General features: G+C 41.5%; 1 protein-coding gene across 3 annotated transcripts in view; it reads left to right on the top strand.

Moving 5' to 3' along the window:
* The first annotated feature begins 509 nt into the window (after positions 1 to 509).
* The window catches only part of BCL2 (BCL2 apoptosis regulator), a 276434-nt gene continuing 255206 nt past the window's right edge, over positions 510 to 21737 (top strand). For all 3 annotated transcript variants that reach the window (XR_014225295.1, XM_082258295.1, XM_082258296.1), the window contains exons 1-2: positions 510 to 1044; positions 1316 to 2340. Coding sequence is in view for 2 of the 3 variants with exons in the window: in XM_082258295.1 (XP_082114421.1) it covers positions 1603 to 2340 (738 nt within the window). In the remaining variant the exon portion in view is untranslated. The remainder of the gene's footprint in view (positions 1045 to 1315; positions 2341 to 21737) is intronic.

Raw genomic sequence — 21737 nt, 5'->3', positions numbered from 1 at the left:
CCAGTTCAGAAATGACCGCCGAACCCGCGAGACTGACTCACCGAACCCCTGGGGTTCGATCGAACCCAGGTTAAGAACCACTGCTCTAGGGTCTCTGCTAAAAAAAAAAAAAGGAAAAAAAATGTATACTGTTTGGGGTTATAAGTCATTTTCTCGCAACAAAAAAAAAAATACAGATTTAAACAAAAAATACAAGAAAAAGCCTGGTCGGCAAGTGGCTAATATGTGCAAATGCAAAGATTTGTATGTTATTGTATTTTGTGCCCTTGGTCGTCATTTATAGTTTGCAGCTACTACTGTCAGTTTTATCTGAATGAACCTCCAACAAATTGCATGTAGTATTTGTCTGCTGAAAGGTAAAGTGCAGTTTGGACTTTCCACCATCAGAGGGAGCTCTACTGCCATGCGCATTGCACTTGAAAGAGAAGGAAATCAATTTAGTCCGCCCAGCAGGCAGACACACATACACAGAGTATGCTGTACGCATACACACAGGATAGAATAGTAAGCTGTGTCCCGCCTCCACACTGTACTGTAAGGGAGGCAAGATGAAGGAAGGAAGCATAATAAAAAGAAACTGAATTACACACAGAGCTAAACATTCCCTGCGCTTGCTGAATGCCAGATTACTGCACAGCTCTTGCTGCAGCCTGTGCTGGATTCATTGAAAGGGATTTTTGTTGTTTTTATTTTTTATTGTATTATTATCTTTTTTTTCCCTGGCTGTGCAGCATATGTGTATGGCTTTTGCAAAGGCATTGAATTAGTGGGAGTGAGCACACTGCTGCAAGAGCTTGGATCGGAGGAGGAAAAAAAAAAAAAATTGCATTTGGGTCCTTCCTTCGCGCGCAGGGTCACCTGGGTGGCCCCAGAAGCATTTGTTTTTCCCAAGGATGCTCATGTGACATTTGGTCACTTTTTTTACTGATGCATCCGGGGGCCCCTGAAGATTTCAGCTCATCTAACCTCCGAATTTGTGGAAGTTCTTTCATGGATTCAGATGATCAGGGAAGTCCAACAGCAGAACCGTATTTGGGGAAGCGAGTGAGTATATTACATAATTGATCGTTATGTTAGCGATTGCACAAATAGCTAGTTGAATACCGTATACACACCATCTAGGCTGAGACATGGTATATTTATGGGATTTTCTTCCCTGCGCACACACTATTCGCTTTTACTGCATTACTGCAGTTAATTAGTAAGTCGTGTTTTTTTTTTTTCTTCATTCTGCAACTTGTATTTGCATTAAAGTTGGGCATGACACACGAGGAAAAGCCAGTTGGTTGTTAAACGAATGTATTTTGTATTTCAGTGTGAAGAAGGGAATGTCCCTTGATTGATGATAATGAAAACACCTTTTACGGGGGAAATTACTGTAAATTTACAGAACTCCACTGGAAGGAAGAGGAGGGGGATGCAGAGGATAAAGAATGAAAAGGCATCAGAGTGATACCACTCACGCAACTAAAGTGTAACAGTTGTGGACCTTGCTTTGAGGTGCGACCTTATTTTATTTTTCTATCACAATTTTGTTTGTTTGTTTTTTTGGATCGTTCATTTCTTGCCAGCCGTTCTTGGAAATTAAAAAAAAAAAAAAAAATGGCTCATCCCAGGAGAGGAGGGTACGATCATCGGGAGATAGTGGTAAAATACATCCATTATAAGCTGTCGCAGAGGGGCTATGAGTGGGAAGAAGGGCGACACTTAACTGCTGAACTCTCACAAGCTTCTGCTGCTGCTAACAATAATTCTTTTAACGATGAAGAGGTGTCTGCTACCCCGGGAGGTCCAACTGGACATCCACCTGCTTCAAATTTGCCTGCTGCTTCCTCTTCAGATGATGATGCTCCAGTACTAGACAATGCACCTGCTGCTCACAGAAGTACCACATCTGCTGCTTCCTCTGTTCCTTTGCCCCAAGCAGAAGTAGATGTTTCCCAGAGGGACTGGAATGCCCCCCAAGATGCCAACCAACCGCTAGATGATAATAATGAGGACTATGTCCCCTTACAACCCCTTCCCCCAGAATTATTTCAGACACTGAGGCGTGCAGGAGACGAGTTCTCCGGTATGTACCAGCAGGACTTCAGACATATATCAGGGCTTCTCCATCTTACCCCATCCACAGTTCGTCTTCGCTTTGCTGCTGTGGTGGAGGAGCTCTTTCATGATGGGATAAACTGGGGCCGTATTGTGGCTTTCTTCGAATTTGGAGGAGTTATGTGCGTGGAAAGTGTCAACCGAGAGATGTCTCCTCTGGTAGACTCCATTGTTGGATGGATGACTGACTACCTGAACAGACATCTGCAGAACTGGATCCAGGAGCAGGGAGGATGGGTATGTTATAGTTTTATACATTTCCTAGGTCTGCGTGCTGTTTGATATCGCTGACGGGTCTTTGAGAGGAAATGTGAAATACAACACATGCTGGAAATTTGATTCTCACCATTCTGGAATTTTGTCTCTGCTAGCTGATTTTGCTTTTTCTTATAAAGCTTGATAAAGAAGTTTAAAATTCACAATGTATACAAGACTTACCAAAAAAGTCTTTAAATAGTAAAATCATTTGAAGATGGGTGTCCTTGTAATAGACAAGTGGTGAAGATCTCAGTAAAGTTGAAACTGAATTAAAAAGCTATGTTAGCTTCTGGGTCACTCCAAAATAACCAAACTTTGAGTGTATCCAAAGTTTTGTTTGAAGTAGTCCAGAATATCATTGGCAAATGTTTCAGGGGCCACATGTGTACATACCTATACGTTATGGGTCTTTGAGAACCTAAGCCAGTGATGGCGAACCTTGGCACCCTAGATGTTTTGGAACTATATTTCCCATGATGCTCATGTGCTTTGCAGTTGAGCATCATGGGAAATGTAGTTCCAAAACATCTGGGGTGCCAAGGTTCGCCATCACTGACCTAAGCTGTCACATTGTAGTGTTAGAAACAAATGTAAACACAAACAAAACTATGAGTATAAGTATGTTGGGAAGGACCCTAACAGCACACCTTTTTAAAAGGTGTAGGTTTAGAAGCAAGTCTGGGACATAGGTCAAGATATTACGTCTGATTTTAAAGTTTGAATAAAATGACTTTTTCTTGTTTATCTCTGATGTAGAAATCCAAGCCATGCCCCCAACATGTTTCACCCGCCCCCATGATTAAGCCCTGTGAGCAAGGTGAAACACGTTGGGGGCATGGCATGGATACATCGAGCTGAGGCTGCTTTTTGATGTGTGTGGCGGCCGGGCTATCTCTTCCTATTTTTACAGCATGCTTTGGGTCTGGATGAACCATTGCCTGTCCTGCTCCCTCACTAGTTAGCGGTGGCACTTTCTGGAAAAGATGGGTTGAAAGGAATGTTGGTTAGGGGAGATAATGGAGAAGAGAGTTTGTAGTGTTCACAACAATAGTTCCAGATAGATCTGGGGGGGGGGGGGGTGTATATGTTTTTATGGTCTTCAGGTGTTCATATATAGCAGCAGAGATGAGTAGACAAGGACAATAGTTGTTTTATTTCCATTTGTTATGTGCCTGAAAAGTGGACGACATGTAGCATGATAACATTTGATCAGATCTAGAACTCCCAAGACCATTATATAATTTTCTGGTTTGTGTGACTGAGCTAGCAATTCTATGCAATTTGTAGCCCTAGATGAATTTATTGATCTCTTTCTGCAGATTTTTGAGGATTGACATGGGAATTGGTTTTGGCAGGATCTCAAATAAATTCAAAATTTTGGGTAAAGCTGTCATAGCTACACTGGCAATATATCCAAAAAATTTGGACTCGTGTTTGGTCTACTTCTTCCAAACCTTTATCATTTCAGAAAATTATGAATTTAGCAGCTTAGATAGATGGGTAAGAGGGAGTCTCATTTCCAGAGTGTGAAGGCACCATGTGTATTTATAGGTGTGAGTTGATCTAATTTGAGCTTCTGGAATATTTAATGAGAATGCCTCCATCTCCAATATTGCTCTATATAGCCTTTTAGATTAGGTAGTGAACTGTGTAAGTAGTTTAGGGTAAAGCCAGCCATAGATGCTTCGAATCTCAGCCAGCTCAGCAGAGACTGGCTGAGAATCAAACCCTGCATGGGCATGCTGAATGTACCTAACTTGATCGATTGATTGACTTGGGTAAAACCAGCCTGTTGGATCTATTATAGCCACTAGCAGTAATCACTGTGTTCTCCCGGTGAAGGGCCTGGTATGGATTATTTTCTTAATTTTTAATTGCTGGCTTTTTTTCTTTTTACATTCAGCTGTCAGCGAGAAACTGACAGCTGATGACTCATCGGTATTTAAGGACGTGGCGGCCGCCTGCTCCTTAACAACTGTGTTGTTTACTGGTTGTTAAGGATGCCACCGGCTGCCAGTTCCTTTAAGTGATTGTAAAGTTTTTTTGTTAAAAATAACAAACATGTTGTTCTACTTACCTGTTCTGTGCAGTGGTTTTGCACAGAGCAGCCTAGATCTTCCTCTTCTCGGGTCCCTCTTCTGCTCTTCTGGCCCCTCTCTCCTGGCAGCTTGCTATGGGGGCACCCGAGCCAAGCCGCAGCTCCCTGTGTCCATTCAGACACAGAGCCGTGTCCTGGCTCCGCCCCCTCTCTCTTCATTGGTTCACTGAATTTGATTGAAGCAGGAGCTAATGGTGCCGTGCTGCCATCTCAGCCAATGATGTGGTAGAGTCTCAGGCATTAGAGATGCTCCTGCAACATCGCTGGATCGAGATGGGCTCAGGTAAGTATTAGGGGGCTGCTGCACACAGAAGGCTTTTTATCTTCATGCATTAGAAACCTTCTGACTTTACAATCTCCTTAACCAGTCCTGGACCGAAAGGATTTGCCCCCTTAATGACCAGGCCCTATTTTGAGATTCGGCACTGCGTTACTTTAACGGACAATTGCGCGGTCGTGCGACACTGTACCCAAACGAAATTTACGTCCTTTTTTGCCCCACAAACAGAGCTTTCTTTTGGTGGTATTTGATCACCTGCTATAAAACATTATCCAAAAAAAAAAATTAAAAATCAAAAATGTTTTAACATTTTAGGCCAATTTGTTTTTTCTGCTACATATTTTTGGTAAAAAAAAATCGCTATAAGCGTATTTTGATTGGTTAGCGCAAAAGTTATGGCGTCTATTAACTATGGGAAAGATTTATGTCATTTTTATTGGTTTTTTTTTTTTTTTTTTTACTAGTAATGGCAGCAATCTTGACACTTTTGGGGGTACCAGTGACATTACTACAGTAATCAATGCTAAAAATATGCACTGTTATTGTAATAATGACACTGGCAGGGAGGGGGTTAACAGTATAGGTGATCAAGGGGTTAAATGTGACCCTAGGGGAGTGATTCTACTTGTGGGGGGGGCGTGGCTTCTGAGATGACCACAGAGACATGTGATCCTATATAGCAGGATCACAGGGGCTCTGCGATCATCCCAGGGAGAAGGACAGTCAGCTGTGTTTACAACAGCTGACCATCTTTATCTCTCAGCGGGAAACGATCAAAGGTGCAGGCGGCAATCGGAGCCGCCTGACACACACGCCAGCTTCCCCACTGATGATCGGGGGCAGGAGCGCACCGGGGGCGGTGCGTGCTCGCCCCCCAGTTCCTCTCAGGCGAACAACATAGATCTACATCGTTTTGCCTGCTCGAGCCACCCTGCCGCAGTAAAAAGGCGGCGGGTGGTCGGGAACTGGTTAATGATCGCATGCTGGGATTTTCTTTTCTTTTTGTGAGTTGACTTCCACTCCTGTTTTATGCGGTATTTACCGAGCGTTTTTGCTTTATGCGGTACATACCGCAATATAACAATAGTGAATTGACTTTTTTAGGATTGCATGCGGTATTTGGGAAAACACCTGAATACCACATGCTATCTGGTTCTGTGAATGGAGCCCAATGTATTCTGACAGTGGGACTCCCCACTTATAGTAGTCCACTTATATTAGTTGGCTGGTCTCTGCTGAACCGGCTGAATTTCGATCCAACTACGACCAGCTTTGGACTAAAGAAAATGTAATGCTGAGAGGAAAGGGCCTGTAAAATCCAGCTCAGCCTGACGAAGGGCTTTTGTGCATCTAGATTTAGGATTAAAGTCTGGTTATTACATTTATTACCTAAATCTAATCGAGCTTTAGTTCTCCTGGTGTTTTCTCTGGCTTCTCGCGTGTGTATACAAATCCTAGTTGGGAATTTACGAGGCTTGGGAGAATGCATTCAAATCTGTTCGTTAATAGCTTTGTAAAAATGTAATAGTCAGAAATAATTAGGGCACTAGATTGGTTGTTGGTAGCCAGAGTGGGATCCCTGCCTGATTTACGAAGTACAGTTATGTATCAGTGCAAGCATTATAACTGATCATAACTGAAGCAAAAAGGTCTAAGTAATGAGGGTAGGATGAGGAGAGAATGTTAAATATAAGGCAGGCAATAAGGTCCAAGGGATTTGTGAAGGGGGAGGTGTTTAATAACCTCATTTTTTTTTTCCAGGTATAATAGCTTTGCTCAATTCAATTGAGTCTTCCAATAAAAGTTTTTAAATAGGTATTTCGGATATAAACTGTTGAAAAGCCCCCTTTCACATGGGGCGGACTCTGTGAAGCGGATCCACCTGCTCAGGTTGATCCTCACGGAGTAGGCAGATGACAGGTCCGTGTCCACTCCGCTATGAAGAGAGGACATGGACACAGCCTGCTGTTCTCTATGGGGTGGTCAGCTGGAAACAGACCACCTGTCCATTTTAATCTGACTGTCATCTGATCCGATCCGCTAGACAGATGGGGAACGATCCCCAACCGTCTGCTTTTGGGGGACCAGATTGGATTGGATCGGATCGGATTCAGGCGGGTGTACACAGACACATGTCCGTTTACATCCAACTCCCCATAGAGAACAATAGGGGTCTGCCTGAAAAACAGACAGTTGGACTTGATCAGTCCGCTCGTGTGAAAGGGGCCCTACTTAACAAGCTGAAGGTAGAAGCTGAGGCTATCATGTACAGTTGCACCAGATTTTGCTATCTCCAGATTTAGTAAATCAACCCTGTAGTATTTCCGTTCAGATCAATTCTTTTAAGACCTACAGTTTAAGGTTGGTTCCATAGTCCTACAGCTCTCCTGAGTTTGGCAAGAGTAGGGAGATGTAGCTACGTAAGAGTTATTCTTAAAGAGGAAGTAAACTTCCATCTTTAGGTTTTACCTATAGGTAAGCCTATATTTACACTACCTATAGGTAAGCCTTAATATCTCCTAATCATGCACCATTTATTTACTGACCTTGCAGCCAGTTACGTCACTGGTGCATGTGCTCTGAAGGAACGGCTGCCCGTGTATTCTCTGTATTGATTTCACAAGCCCACCCCCTCCCCCCCACAGTTAGAAAATACCCCCTAGGCTCACACTTAACCCTTTGATTGCCCCTGGGTTGACCCCTTCCTTGCCAGTGTCATTATTACAGTAACAGTGCATATTTTTAGCACTGATTACTGCAGTAATGTCATTGGTCCCCCCAAAAGTATCAAAAATGTCAGTTAGAGGTCTGATCTGTCCCTCGCAATGTCGCAGTCCCGCTAAACATCGCTGATTGCCGCAAGTAAAAAAATAAATAAATAAAATTGACATAAATCTTTCCCCTAGTTTGTAGACGCGATACATTTTGCGCAAATCAATCAAAATAGGCTTATTGCGATTTTTTTTTTTTTTTTTTTTTACCAAAAATATGTGGCCGAATACAAATTGGCATAAATGATGAAAACATTCGATTTTAAAATAGTTTTTTTGGGGAATGTTATATAGCAGAAAGTAAAAAATATTGTTTTTTATATTTTTAAAATTGTCGCTCTTTTTTGTTTATAGCACAAAAATAAAAATCGCACAGGTGATCAAATACCACCAAAAGAAAGCCCTATTTGTGGGAAAAAAAGACATCAGTTTTATTTAGGTACAGTGTTGCAGGACTGCACAATTGTCAGTTAAAGTAACGCAGTGCCAAATCGAAAAAATGGCCTCGTCTCTAAGGGGAAAAATCTTCCAGTCCAGAAGTGGTTAATCAACTGTTTCACACAACCTAATGTGTGACCAAAGCTAAACCATGCAGTTTTCTTTTTGCCAGTAGCCAAGCCCTCGTCATCTCAAACTGTTTTTTATGGCCATTGGCATTTGCCTACTGCCCAGCAGATACTGTATGTGATGTGGCTGTCATAGGATGTGCCAAGGTGTCAGTGACATATGGGCTGTGATTGACAGCTTAGCATCACCTATGTGCTGCACAAACGGCTCAATTATGGTGCCCACTGGGGAAAAACTGGTTTTGGAAGGACAGACTGGAACAGAGTTGTTGTTCTCGGATTAGGCACTGATGAGCTGCTATTTGGCAGCAATTTCTGGAAACATTGGAAATGTAAAGGCTGCTTATATTGCAAACTATTTCTTTGTAAAGTTAACGCATTTGTTACCCCAACACTTCATATTCCTGATATATGCCAGCTGTACCATGTACTTGTATGAGAAAGTATCCTGTTCTCTTTGTATTGCTTCCTTTATGTGAAATCCCTGGTGTTCCTGCTTCCTGCTTTCCTATTAAAAACTGATCACACTAAGCAGGAGAGTAAAGCGTGGTCAGATCTCTAGCTATGCTGGGAACTCAGTGTGCTCTACACCAATGATCAGACTTGTCCTAGCACGCCCCGGCTGCACAGTCATTCACTGACAAGCTCAGTGTGCTGCTGCTTCTCCTCCCCCAGCTCTTATGCAGCTGAGAACAGAGGGAATGTGATCACTTATAAAAAAATAAAGGGGAAAAATGTATTTATAATGTTTTTTTTTGTTTTTTTTTATTTTTATATCTATACACAAATGTTTTTGCCTATCATTTCTAATTTAAACTGAATGGGTTTTTTACAAGGTGATCGTTTACAATCACTTTACGTTTTTGAAAATGTTCTAGTTACTCTGGCTTTTTTTCTGATCTGTTGCAATATATTGATTGTGAGGTGGCTAGATCCTATTAGGGCTTTTTGTATCAAATTGACATCTGAAATAACTGTCTGATCTCAATATCTGACATGTCTTTATTGTAAATTGAAGTTGATGACGTTCTTTGATTAGTAACAGTTTATTTCTTCTAGGGTATGTCTGGTTTTTCCCAGTAATTTCTCAGCTATTCTGTTTGAAGTGTAATACAGCTCTTCCTAATGCCTTTGTTGCTTTGGATTACATAACAAAGATGAGCATAGTACTTTGAAGATTTGACATCAATCTGTCACTGCTGTAAAGAGCATTCAGCCGGAATGGGTTATCCACTAAGATGGAGATCTAGCTGGTAGCTGGATATCACATTCTGTCTGCAATATGTGTTCTGGTGTTCTACGACATGTGTGATAGATTTATTGCATTTATCAATACTCTTAAGTGTTTCTCTGCCATCTGCATGTGTAAATAAATAGGTGCCCTAAAAAGTGCCCATTTGTTTAACCACTTCTGGACCTGAAGATTTTCCCCTTTAATGACCAGGCCATTTCTTTTTGCAATTCGGCATTGTGTTACTTTAACGGACAATTGCGTAGTTGTGCGACGCTGTACCCAAATAAATTAAATGTCCTTTTTTTCCCCCACAAATAGAGCTTTCATTTGGTGGTATTTGATCACCACTGAGATTTTTATTTATAAACAAAAAAGGGCAAAAATTCTGGAAAAAAAAAAAAACAATATTTTTCACTTTCTGCTATATAACATTCCCAAAAGAAAATTTAGAAATCAAATTTTTTTCATAATTTTAGGCCGATTTCTGCTACATATTTTTGGAAAAAAATCCAAATAAGCGTATTTTGTTTGCGCAAAAGTTATCGCGTCTACAAACTAGGGGGAAGATTTGTCATTTTTATTTATTTATTTATTTTACTAGTAATGGTGGCGATCAGCGATTTTTAGAGGGACTGCGACATTGCGGCGGACAGATCAGACCCCTAACTGACATTTTTGACACTTTTGGGGGGGACGAGTGACATTGCTACAGTAATCAGTGCTAAAAATGTGTACTTTTACTATAATAATGACACTGGCAGGGAAGGGGTTAACCCAGGGGCGATCAAAGGGTTAAGTGTGAGCCTAAGGGGTGTTTTCTAACTGTGGGGGGATGGGCTTGTAAAATCAATACAGAGATTGATCCTAAATGGAAGGAACACAGGAGCTCTGCATTGATTGCTGAGAGAACAACAGTCTGCTTCCGTTCTCTCTTCACAACAGCAGACCGTCATTCTCTCTTCACAGGGAGTGATCGCAGGTGCCCGGCGGCCCTATGGATCGGCTTCCCTGCTGGCAAATGGGCTCACGCCCCCCGCCCCGGGATCTCTCCAGGTACGGCGATTCCCGGGAACCTGCCACTGTATATAGGCGGCTGGTTGGCAAGTGGATAATAGAGATATAATGTAGGTATCAATTGAATACAGCTTGAGGTCTCACACAACCTTGGAGCGATTGCATCAGCTAAGATTTATACTAGCCATACACGTACAGAATTTCGGCCGAAACTGGTCTTTATCGGAAAGATCATTCAATATTCGTACTGTTAGTGGACCCAACTTTACAGAAGATTTAAACCGTGGGCTCGGCTAATGTAGATGGATCTAAAGGGAAATCTTTTACCGTTTCAACTACAAGTGTGTACGTGTATGTTATAATCAGAACGTAAAGAATATTCTGTCTTGTATTATTTATATATGTTTTTTTTGTTATCGAACAATCATAGAAAGGATCATGATTAGTTTATTCTGTCAGTTAGTGGCCAATTCGCTTTCGACCGACGAATAAACGTTCAGTCTGCAAACAGCCGAAATTCTCTTTGTGTATGGCCAGCTTTAAAGCTGAACTCTAGGCAAATATTAAACACAAGTTAGAGCAGCTCTGTAATCATTAAAGAGGAGTTCCAGCCTGTAATAAAAAAAATATATTGTAGCTGCTGACTTTTAATATAAGGACACTTACCTGTCCAGGGAGCCCGCAATGTTGGCATCCGAAGCCAACCTGTCCAATCGGCCCTGGGTGCAGGCGCCCGCATCCTTACCAAGTGAATTTGCGGCTTCACAGTCTGTTTCCTCTTGCACATGCTCGAGTCGTGCTGCACTTTCTGAATGGCCCTGCTGTCTTCTGGTACATGTGTTAGTCTCCCAGAAGGCAGCGGGGGGAAGGAGGAGGGGTTGCAAATAATCTAGGTCGCCACGGCGCCCTTACATGGAAGTGGGAGCAGGTACCTGTTTTTGACAGGTATCTGCTCCCCCCCCCCCCCAAATGGTGCCAAATATGGAGGAGGAAGCAGATAAGCGGAGCTTCCATTTTCGGGGTGGAACTCCGCTTTTAATGTATTTTCTGGAGTGAAAGAGTGAAAACATTGTAAGTACCTGAATTTGACAAAGAAGAGGGCTCTGAATGTGGGAGGAATAAACATCAAAATAATCCAATTGGGTTGTGTGCTGATAAGTAGCATGTTGATAGGCTGAGAAGGCAGAGTGATAAAGAGATGACCTCATCATTGCGTTCCTTTTCATATTTCTGTCCAGTAAGCCTGGGCTTTAAGAGAGGGGGTTGAATGATGCAGGCCATCAAATCACATAAAAGAAGTAGCACAGGAGTGGGGAGGCAGCTCTGGACTGAAGTATAATATTGCAGCAAAAGCTGCTTCTTTTATTTTCTTTTAGTTGGTTGCCGATTTTTATCTCATTTTGGGCTGGAATTCTGCTTTAAAGGAAAATGGTTTTGGGAGAACTATGAAAGCTTCCATTGCTGACCTCTTTCTAACAATACTATTTAGGTTACAAAGCAGCCAGTCTAAACAATATAGATTTCTACAGCTAATGAATCCAGTTGATGAGTGCCAAGAGGTTCCCAGTTTTTAACAGGATGATAGAATAGAAAGCCTAGAAGGAACTAACGATTATACTCGCCTAGTTGGATGCAGCATCGATCTGATGCTGCATTTGTCCCCCACCGGCTCTGTAGTAAAAACTGAGCAATCAAACACTCTGAGCAGAGAGCTGTAACTGTCAGTCAGTGGCTTTCCCCACCAGCGCTCACTAGAGTGCTGGGCTGTGAAGTGGGAAGGATGGCCTGGCTGGCTCAGGCTCTCAGCGGCTGGCTGAGAGGCTGAGACAGGTACCAATCCAGGCTTCTGGACAGATACCGACCATATGGTTGGCATCTTTTCGGAGACTGAACTGGCTCTGTGACATCCTGCGACAGCAGGCTTTGGCCCGCTGTCACCTGAAAACAGATCACAGGGGTGCAGAACGAACTGCACTTCTGTGATCCATAGGAGAAGTATGACCAAAATAGTTTTGGCCATAGTTCTTTAATAGTTTAGGTCACTGACTTATGCAGTACAGTCAAAACTTCTTATCTGCATACTCAATTTATCTATGATAAGTAAAATCACAAACATGCATTAAACATTTAAAGTAGGAGTAAACTCCCTTGTATGAGCTTTACCCATTGGTAAGCCTATACTAAGGCTTACCTATAGGTACTGTAAATATCTCCTAAACGTGCACCCTTTAGGAGATATTTACCTTACATGCAGCCAGTGATGTCACCGACACATGTGCACTGAAGGAACGGCATGCCCATGCCGTTTTTTCAGAGCCGTGCCATAAACGGTGACTCCTGTGCCCATTGCCGGCTCGGCCATTCATAACGCCCGCAAACCCTGAGGAAAGACTGGCGCCTTTAGTGGTGACAGCGCACGGCTGGTGGGCTTCCTTTTTAGGTAAGTTTGTCATGTATGCTGCCCGTTGCCTATTTTTTATTTTTTTTTATGCGGTTTAATACTGCTTTAAGCAACACCCTTTCCTGTCCTGTGAATGCATTGGAGCAAACTAGTTGTCATATTAAAAAACTTACTATTATTAAATATTATACTATCCTTGTTTTTTACTTTTTTTTTTATTTTTTGCTTTAAGATAGTATATTTATTGTGTGCCTACAATGTAAAGCTACTGCAGGTCACGTGATCTAAAAAGCCACATTCATGTCACATAACCTAGAAACATAAGGCTAAAGGATCCGCCTTTTAGGGCTTTTATCCTGGCTTTGAAAATAGGCGGTTGGATCTCGTTCTTAGCGTTTCTCGAATGCCTATACAATAGAGAGCCGATGGAGGTTTTCACGCTGCAGCGTTCATGTTGCAGCAAGGCAAAAATGATGCTGCCTGCAGAGTTTGGCAGGCGTTGACGCTTTGCAACTGCCTCCATTCACTTCTATTGAAGGACAACACATCCGCACCTTAAACGCACTGTAAACACGCCTATGGAGTTTATAGTGCAAAGCGTCAAAAGGGGTTATTTCCCATTTTAGCCTTGTTAAAAAAAAAACCTAAAAAAAACAACAACACTAAGGGCTTTTGAGAAGTGTTTCCTGATTCAGCATGGCCGTCTGTACAATATATCCGAAATGCTCATTAACGATATAGGTACGTTAACAGGCGTTTATGCTGCTTTACAATTGAAAGCAAATGTGAAAGAGCCCTTAGGCTCGGTTCACCCTTCTGCAACATGGGATTGACTTGCGAGATCCCAAGTCACATGCAGTGTTAATTTTGGCAGCAAATTTCAATTTAGTTTTAGTCTTAGGCCCCTTTCACACATGCTGTCCGTTTGTCCGTTTTTCATCCATCCGTTGACGGATGAAAAACGGACATCAATGCATCTCTATGTAAAAACGGATGACAACTGATGATCATCAGTTAACATCCGTTTTCATCCACTTCCGTCAATGTCCGTTTTTTTGAACGGATGAATGCCCTATTTTTCATCCGTCAAAAAAACGGATCGGACGAAAAACGGATGACAACGGATGAAAAACGGATGTCAACTGATGACAACGGATGACAAAGGATGAAAAACGGACGACAACGGATGAAAAACGGATAACAACTGATGAAAAACGGATGAAAAACGGATAACAACTGACGAAAAACGGATGAAAAACGGATAACAACTGACGAAAAACGGATGACAACTGACGAAAAACTGATGAAAAACAGATGAAAAACAGATGAAAAAACGGATGAAAAACTGATACATTTGACGTGACTGAACTGATGAACTGAACGGACCGTATGTGTGAAAGGGGCCTAAGTCTTAGGACTAAAATGGCATTTTAGTTTTAGTCCCATTTTAGTCTTCTGCAAGTGTTTTAGTTTTAGTCGTATTTAGTCGACTAAAACTCCAGTATATTTTAGTCGACTAAAACGCCCTACATTTTAGTCGACTAAAACTCATTTTAGTCATCTATAATCGAATGGGTGTAGTTCAATTGTAATTTGTAATGCATTATTTAAGCATTTCTCTACAATTTCCAAACTCATTATATACTACTGCTGGTCCTGGAGTGAAAAATCTAATATGTTATTATTTATGCTTTGAGCATGCACCAGTGTTAATTTTTGGCAGCAAATTTCGATTTAGTTTTAGTTATAGTCTTTTGACTAAAATGCCATTTTAGTTTTAGTCGTATTTTAGTCTTAAGACTAAAATGCCATTTTAGTTTTAGTCGTATTTTAGTCATCTGAATTGTGTTAGTCGACGAAAACGTTTTAGTCGGTTTTAGTCGACGAAATTAACACTGGTCACATGACATGTCATATTCAATGTTTTCCTATGAGAACTGTCAACTTATGCTACACAAGTTGCTCCGACTTTAGAAAAGGTTCCTGCACTACTTTGGTGCGACTTCAGCCCTTGTACAGGCTTCTAAATAGCATCCAAGTCAGATCAAGTCGGAAAGGAAGCTGTAATGCCTCGTACACATGCAACGATTATCGGCCGACCGATCGTCCGACTTTTGTCCAGAGTGTTGTTTTGTTGGTTGAAATGTGCCTAGACTGCACACGAATTTTCTCGGCACCCAAAAATCTACTTCAGAAGTGATGTCATGTGCTGGTTTACTTTCCGTGTGTTTTTTCTTCTCTGAGCATGCCCAGTCTTGCTCATCAGATTTTTGTCTGCCGAAATCTGTACTGACTGACGGAAAATCGGCCGTTGTGTTGACGGCCAACAAAAATTTTATAGCCTGCACACCAGATTTTTTTCGGCCGAAAATTCGGAGTCGGTTGTCGGAAGCATCATACTAACAAGCCGAAAATCGGCCGATCTGACGTTGGCCGAAAATTCCCGGCCAATAATAGATGCGTGTGTACGGGGCTTTAGGCAACGTCGTATGACTTTCTGTTACAGCAATGATAACTGAGCCTCACAGCTGAAAGGTAAGCTTCTGTAGAGTTTCCTATTTTTGCGCTGTCTTCCTGATGCCTGCCTGGTTGATCAAAGTGGACATAATTTAAGAGTTTAAAATCTTCTTCAACCTGGAAATACCTTTTATGCATTTTATAGCTCCCCCAAAGCAGGACTTACACTTATTCATTCTTAGCTACCTATGTTTTCTAAAGAATAAAATATCTCTTCTTTGTCTTTAGATATAGTGAATCAACAAAAGAGCTCATTGATTTTTGCTTTCCTTTAAGTGAACAGCTTGCCTCAAGCAAGATAATGCAGGCGGTTTGTGATTTGCTTCCTCATCTTTCCAATAACATGCACTATGACAAGTCTGGAATTATGTTATTTTCCTATTACACTCAGTTCAGTTGGAAATGAATAGGGACAAACTGTGCTGAAATGAATCTTATTAACTAGTCAATGCTCTAATCAGAAATACTTTCCTAGAAATGTAATTGCTATTAAAGAGCAGAATTAGTACCGCCAGCCTTCGTGTTTTGAGACTTGTTTGTCTTTTTTTCAGACTTATGGAGAGATTTAATACAAAGAAATAAATAGTACATTTTTTTTCCGACTCTGAATTTTAAGTCATGTTGCAAGGATTTTGCAATTATCCATTAACTGCCATCAGTAAAAAAAAAAAAAACACGTAAAAATGATCCGAGCAATCCAAACACAACCTTTTCAACACAGAGGAACCCTTTAAATACATTTCTGGTCTCGGGGAACCCCTGCTAACAATTAAAAATCTACAACTCATGATACTATTAGTGTGACAGGAAGAATATTATTATTATTATTATTGAAGAATACTCCTTACTCTTGTCATCATATGAAGAATATGAAGAATTACCCCCTTACAGATAGCTAAAAGGAGTAATGGTGTCATTGGAAACTTATCTGAGACAGAAATTGCCCATTAGCTACGAGAGTAAAATCAGTGCAACACAATGGATATATAAACTGAAATTATTGTGCCGTGAAATCACAAATAATTTAAAATAAAAAGAGTAAAAATAATGTGCTAGTGCTAATTAAAGTGCAAAAATTGAATATTGAGTGTCAGGTGAAATCAAGCGGCTGCTAGCACTATAAATGCTTCCACTGCACATCTAAGATCAATAGTAAAGAAAAGTGCAGTGCCACTTAAAAATAGATGAATGTTAAATGTGCGACATTCGTAAGTGCAAGTAAAGTGAGGAAGTGCCATACATAGATATACAAAAATCACAATTCATAAGAATATAAATAGTGCTTAAAAATATTGTTCCTTAAAATTGCACAAGATAAATAAATATATAAAAAAACAATAAATTATATTTAAAAAACAAATAGTTTTTTTATATATAATTTATCTTGTGCGAATTTTAAGGAACAATATTTCTGTGCACTATTTATATTTATATGAATTGTGATTTTGTATATCTATGTATGGCATTTCCTCACTTTATTTGCACTTAGAAATTGCTTATTGCTCAAGGAACCCACCAACAACCTCAGGAGGAACCCTAGGGTTCCAGGGAAACCTGGTTGAGAAACCCTGACAAAGAAAGATGAATTTGTCTGCAAATATTGACTTTACATGTAAGTCAGGTTTGCTCACAACCCCTACTGCCTCGAGTCTCTCTGTAGGTGGTAAAGGTAGGCAGTCAACTTAAAGCTGAATTCCAGATATGGATTTTATTGCATAGTTACATTGGTCTAGCCTGGACCAATATAAGTACACATATTCAATACCTGGCCTATCCCTGTGAAAGTGGAGAATCCCTATAGTACCCACCAGAGGCGTAACTAGAACCTTCAGGGCCCCGATGCAAGAAACCATGAAGGGCCCCCCAGACCCCTGGCCGGGGCCCTTCCCTTCAAGCCCGGGGCTCTTCCCACTAATCCTGGGGCTCTTTAATCTCATTGCATGGCCTTTTATTATGGTCCCGCATCAGGATCCTTTCACAAGTTCTGCAGTGGGCCCCCTTCCTGCAATCTTGGGGCCTCCCCACAGTGGTGAAATGCCAGGGCCCGGTCGCAAGTGTGACCTTTGAGATCCTAGAAGTTCACCCACTGGTTTGCTACCGGGCCCCCTGGAGCATGGGGCCCGGTAGCGATTGCAACCCCTGCAACCCCTGTAGTTACGCCCCTGGTACCCACTACTACTACAGTAATCTTTGGGGTCTTCTGCTTCCCCTGCTGAGTAGCTGCCCTGCTACATAGAGAACACAGGGTTGCTTGCTTGGCAAGGGCACCATCCAAAAAACACCTTGCATTTTTCCCAATAAATGCAAGGTGTTTTCTGACTGAACAGAGAGAGAACTGAGAGGTGGTGCAGTGAGGTCATGATCCCTACCTTATCCAATCATAGAATGCCTTGAATTAATTTAGAAAAATGCAAAGCAGTCTCTGAATGATGTCCACCCAGGGTGAGCGACTCCCTATGTTCAATATGCAGCAGAGGAGCAGCTCAGCACAGGATGCAGGAGACAGTGTGCATCACTGTAGTAGCAGTGGCTACTACAATTATTCTCTGCTTGCACAGAGATCAGCCAGGTATACTATATGTATACATTGGTCCAAGCTGAACCCATTTCGCTATGCAAAAAATCCATAACTGGAATTCAGCTTTAGTAGACTAATGTGGAGCCTTAGATAGTGAGATGGGGTGAAGTCAAGTTTTTTTGTTTATGGAAAAGTCACGATTTTCTTATTATTTCTGCCGCAAATATTACTGGATCTACTGATTACTTTTTAAATGCATTTGCTCGTACTAATATATATTTTTATTTTCAACATGTGCTTAGTTTGAATTGCCTGGGATTGTGAGAAATTTACTTTCAGGGGCCCCGTACAGCCTACCCCCTGTAATATATCAAGACAATATTTTCACTAAAAATACACTAAAATCCTTATTAGCGGACACAAGCATAATAGAGAACTTGTGTGAATTAGCCCTTAATTTTTTTTTTTTTTTTACATAAAAATAAATAAATAAATTGCAATTTGCTATTTATACTGGACAGGGAAGCCTGCAGCGTTGTGCAGGGAGGGGAACAGAAGCAGGCAGAACAGGTAGGGGGATCGGTGTCGAAGAAGCAATTATAAGAATGATGCCCTGTGTCTGTGTCTCTCCAGGCAGCAGCTGAAAGCTGGCAAGAGGGGAAAAACTGTCTTTCAGCTGCTGCAGAGAGCCGCACAGGGCTTCCTTCTGTAATTGCCCCTCTGCCCAACCGCACTGATTCCCCATGCTGTTGGGCCCCCCTCTTTGCCCGGGCCCCCTACAGGAGGATTGGTGGTTCCCCCCCCCCCCCCCCATGAGTGGCCCTGGCTGCGGGCTGTGAGGAAATTCTTGTGGTAATTTTCAGTTTGTTACCTGGTTTTTACACTCATAGTATCTTTATGTGCATTCGGTATTTCCGTTTTTTTTTCTGTGTAAGTTCCATAACCATCAATATGGAAAGTTAACAGTCACAAGATTTTCCTCTAAATATTTTTTGATTTATCAGATAGATTATCATAGTTATGATATGACCTGTGAAATATATTTGGATAAGATCCGGATTGGCAACCCAATTTGTTTTACGTTATAATATTATTAATATTACATGCTAATTCTAACCATTGCATACAAAAGGAGCATTGCTCAGACCGGTTGGCATCGCTCAGCTTTTTGTATGACATAAAAAACACGCTTTCTGGGCTAATGTCTCATACAAGTAACTAGTCAATCCCACACTGTTGCTTCACTGTTGCCTGAAGACATTTATTATGGTACCGCTCTCCATCCCTTTGGCGAACAAACTGCCTCCTCCTACAGCCAAATATTCAAATTTTGAATCCTTAGTCCAGAGCTGCCATTTTTCTGCACCCCAGTTCCTATGTTTTCATACATAGTTGAGTCGCTTAGCCTTGTTTCTACATTGGAGGTATGGCTTTTTGGCCGCAATTCTTCCATGAATACCACTCCTGGCCAGACTTCTCCGGACAGTAGACGGGTGTACCTAGTTCCCACTGGTTTCCAGTTCTGTGCTGATGGCACTCCTGGACATCTTCCCATGTCAAAGTATCATGATTCATGTATCATGTCTCATATCAAAGTAAGTATGATGAGTCTTTCATCTGCTGCATTAAGTTTCCTTGGCTGACCACTGTGTTTACGGTCCTCAACATTGCTGGTTTCTTCGTGCTTCATTAAAAGCTCTTGAACAGCACATCTTGAAACCCCAGTCTGTTTTGAAATATTTGCCTGGGAGAGACCTTGCTGATGCAGTATAACTACTTTGTGTCTTGTTGCTATGCTCAGTCTTGCCATGGTGTATGACCTGTGACATTAAACTTTCTTCCACAACCTCACCTTAGTAGCAGAAAATGGCTGTTCCTCACCCAATTTTAGGCCTCCTCACCCAGTTTTAAGCCTCCTACACAACTGTTTCTGTTTCAGTTAATGACTGTGTTTCAACCTACATATGAAATTGATGATCATTAGCACATGCTTGGTATAATTGATTAAATATACACCTGACTCTAATCCTACAAAATCCCTCACTTTTTGCAAGTGTAAGAATTGATGCTGAAGCCAAAGGGTAGTCACGCCAAATATTGATTTGATTTAGGCTCCATTCACACTACCGCGATTTGTCAGGCGACTTGGTCAGCCTGACAAGTCGCGGTCCCTCGCGGTCCATGCAGTGCTACAGGACCCGTTCTAAAAGGAGCTACACAAGTCGCTCCGACTTAGAAAAAGGGTCCTGTGCTACTTCGGGGCGACCTCGGAGCGACTTGCATAGACATTCATTATATGAAGTCCGTGCAAGTGCTGCCGAAGTCGCGGTGCACGGGACTTCACAGGTCGCCCCCGAAGTCGTGCAGAAGTCGTGCCGCTGCAGTGTGAATGTGGTCTTAAAATGTTCTTCCGTTTTGCTTTGTTTGCATTTTGTAACTTGATAAAAATAAACAAAATATATATTTTTGAAATCATTCTCACTTTACAGCATTTCTCCACACCTGCCTAAAACTTTTGCACAGCACAGTAGGGTGGACTTGTTCAGTAGCTTGGGGTTATGGTCAATGCACCACTAATTCCCAAAAAACCCAGGTTAGAAACCAGAAGGCATTTCAAAGCACCAACTTGCTCTTAAGACCGATATCCTGATGGCAGTGAAACAAGCCGTTGCTAAAGCATGGTTGTCTGGGGCCCACCACATATCGGAGTTTGATTAAAACTAAACTCTGTTAGATAATGCTCAAAATAAATGTAATTTTAAAGCATCAGGGCACCAAGTCTAAATAAAGAAAAATAGAGAACCACATTTCCCATATTTTTTGCCTGGAAACTTTGACCTGTTCCTTCTTGAACTTTAACATGGCTATTATTATACCCCCACTATTGCTCATAACTAGCCTGCTCCCCCAGAAACACTTTTCTTTCTACCCCTTCTGCCCTACCTCACCAGCTCTACTTTCCTCCCAACCTATCAACCCTAACCCCAGACTGCTTTTCTCTTCTCCTCTTCCTACCTGGATCGTAAAACGACCTCCATGTTCTACTTTGCGTCTTGTACCTCTGTACATGCAGTCATGCGCCTATTAAACTGCATGGATTGAATAGGCCCTAAATGTCAATCTGACCATACTGTTGTAATGTATGAAAAACAAATTAAAGTGTAACATAAGGCAAAACTTTTCTTTCGTTTTGTTGAGAGTGGAGAAGGATTAGAACATATGTCAGTTTTAATTGCTCTCTGTGCCCCGCTTAAGGAGATTCACCCTTTTTGTCCTGTTTACTGTTATCCTGGAAATTGAAAGTAAAAAAAAAAATCCCAAAATTTGGGTTGTCACTCGAACAGTAATAGAGGGGAAATTTTCCAATAGAGTCACTAGTTCTGGTGACACCTGGGAATTTCCTAACTTTAAAGGGATTTTCTCTAACTTTGGGGTTATTCTTTACAAAGCGAAGCCTTCGCTCATTTACTAAGCTCTGGAGCAACTCTTTTCTCTTTTGGGTAAAGGAGAGAAAGTAAAGGGATATCCCCCATATAGACCACAGACAGATGGCAAAAAAAAAACTGTCATGGGTGTTAACCAGGGTGGATTTGATTTAAATCAAATACATTTTAATCATGATTTAAATCACAGGTAAAAAGGCTTGATTCAAATCAACTCAATTTAAATCATAATTTTTAAAGAGCAACTGTCATCTATGTCACGTAGCGGCTCCTCCTCTTGACCCGCTGTTGACTCACTGACAGTCCCATTAACTTTATTGGGACAGATGGTGATGCGGCAGTGACACAACAATCTGAGGAACGTGGCGGCAGCAGGTGAGTGGAGGGCCACTAACAGGCGCTGCCATGATGGATCTGAAATGACAGGTGCTCTATAAATGTAAGGACTTATTCTTGCTGGTAGTTAGAATCGTAAATATTTGCAAACAAAATGAAGGTTTCCTATTTAGAATAAAAAGCTGTCAGGTTACTCAA

This window comes from Pelophylax lessonae (assembly GCF_965119305.1).
Source record: "Pelophylax lessonae genome assembly, chromosome: 5".
NCBI classification, from domain to species: Eukaryota; Metazoa; Chordata; class Amphibia; order Anura; family Ranidae; genus Pelophylax; species Pelophylax lessonae.
Note: the sequence above shows the minus strand (reverse complement) of the source record. Positions and strands in the feature narration are given on the sequence as shown.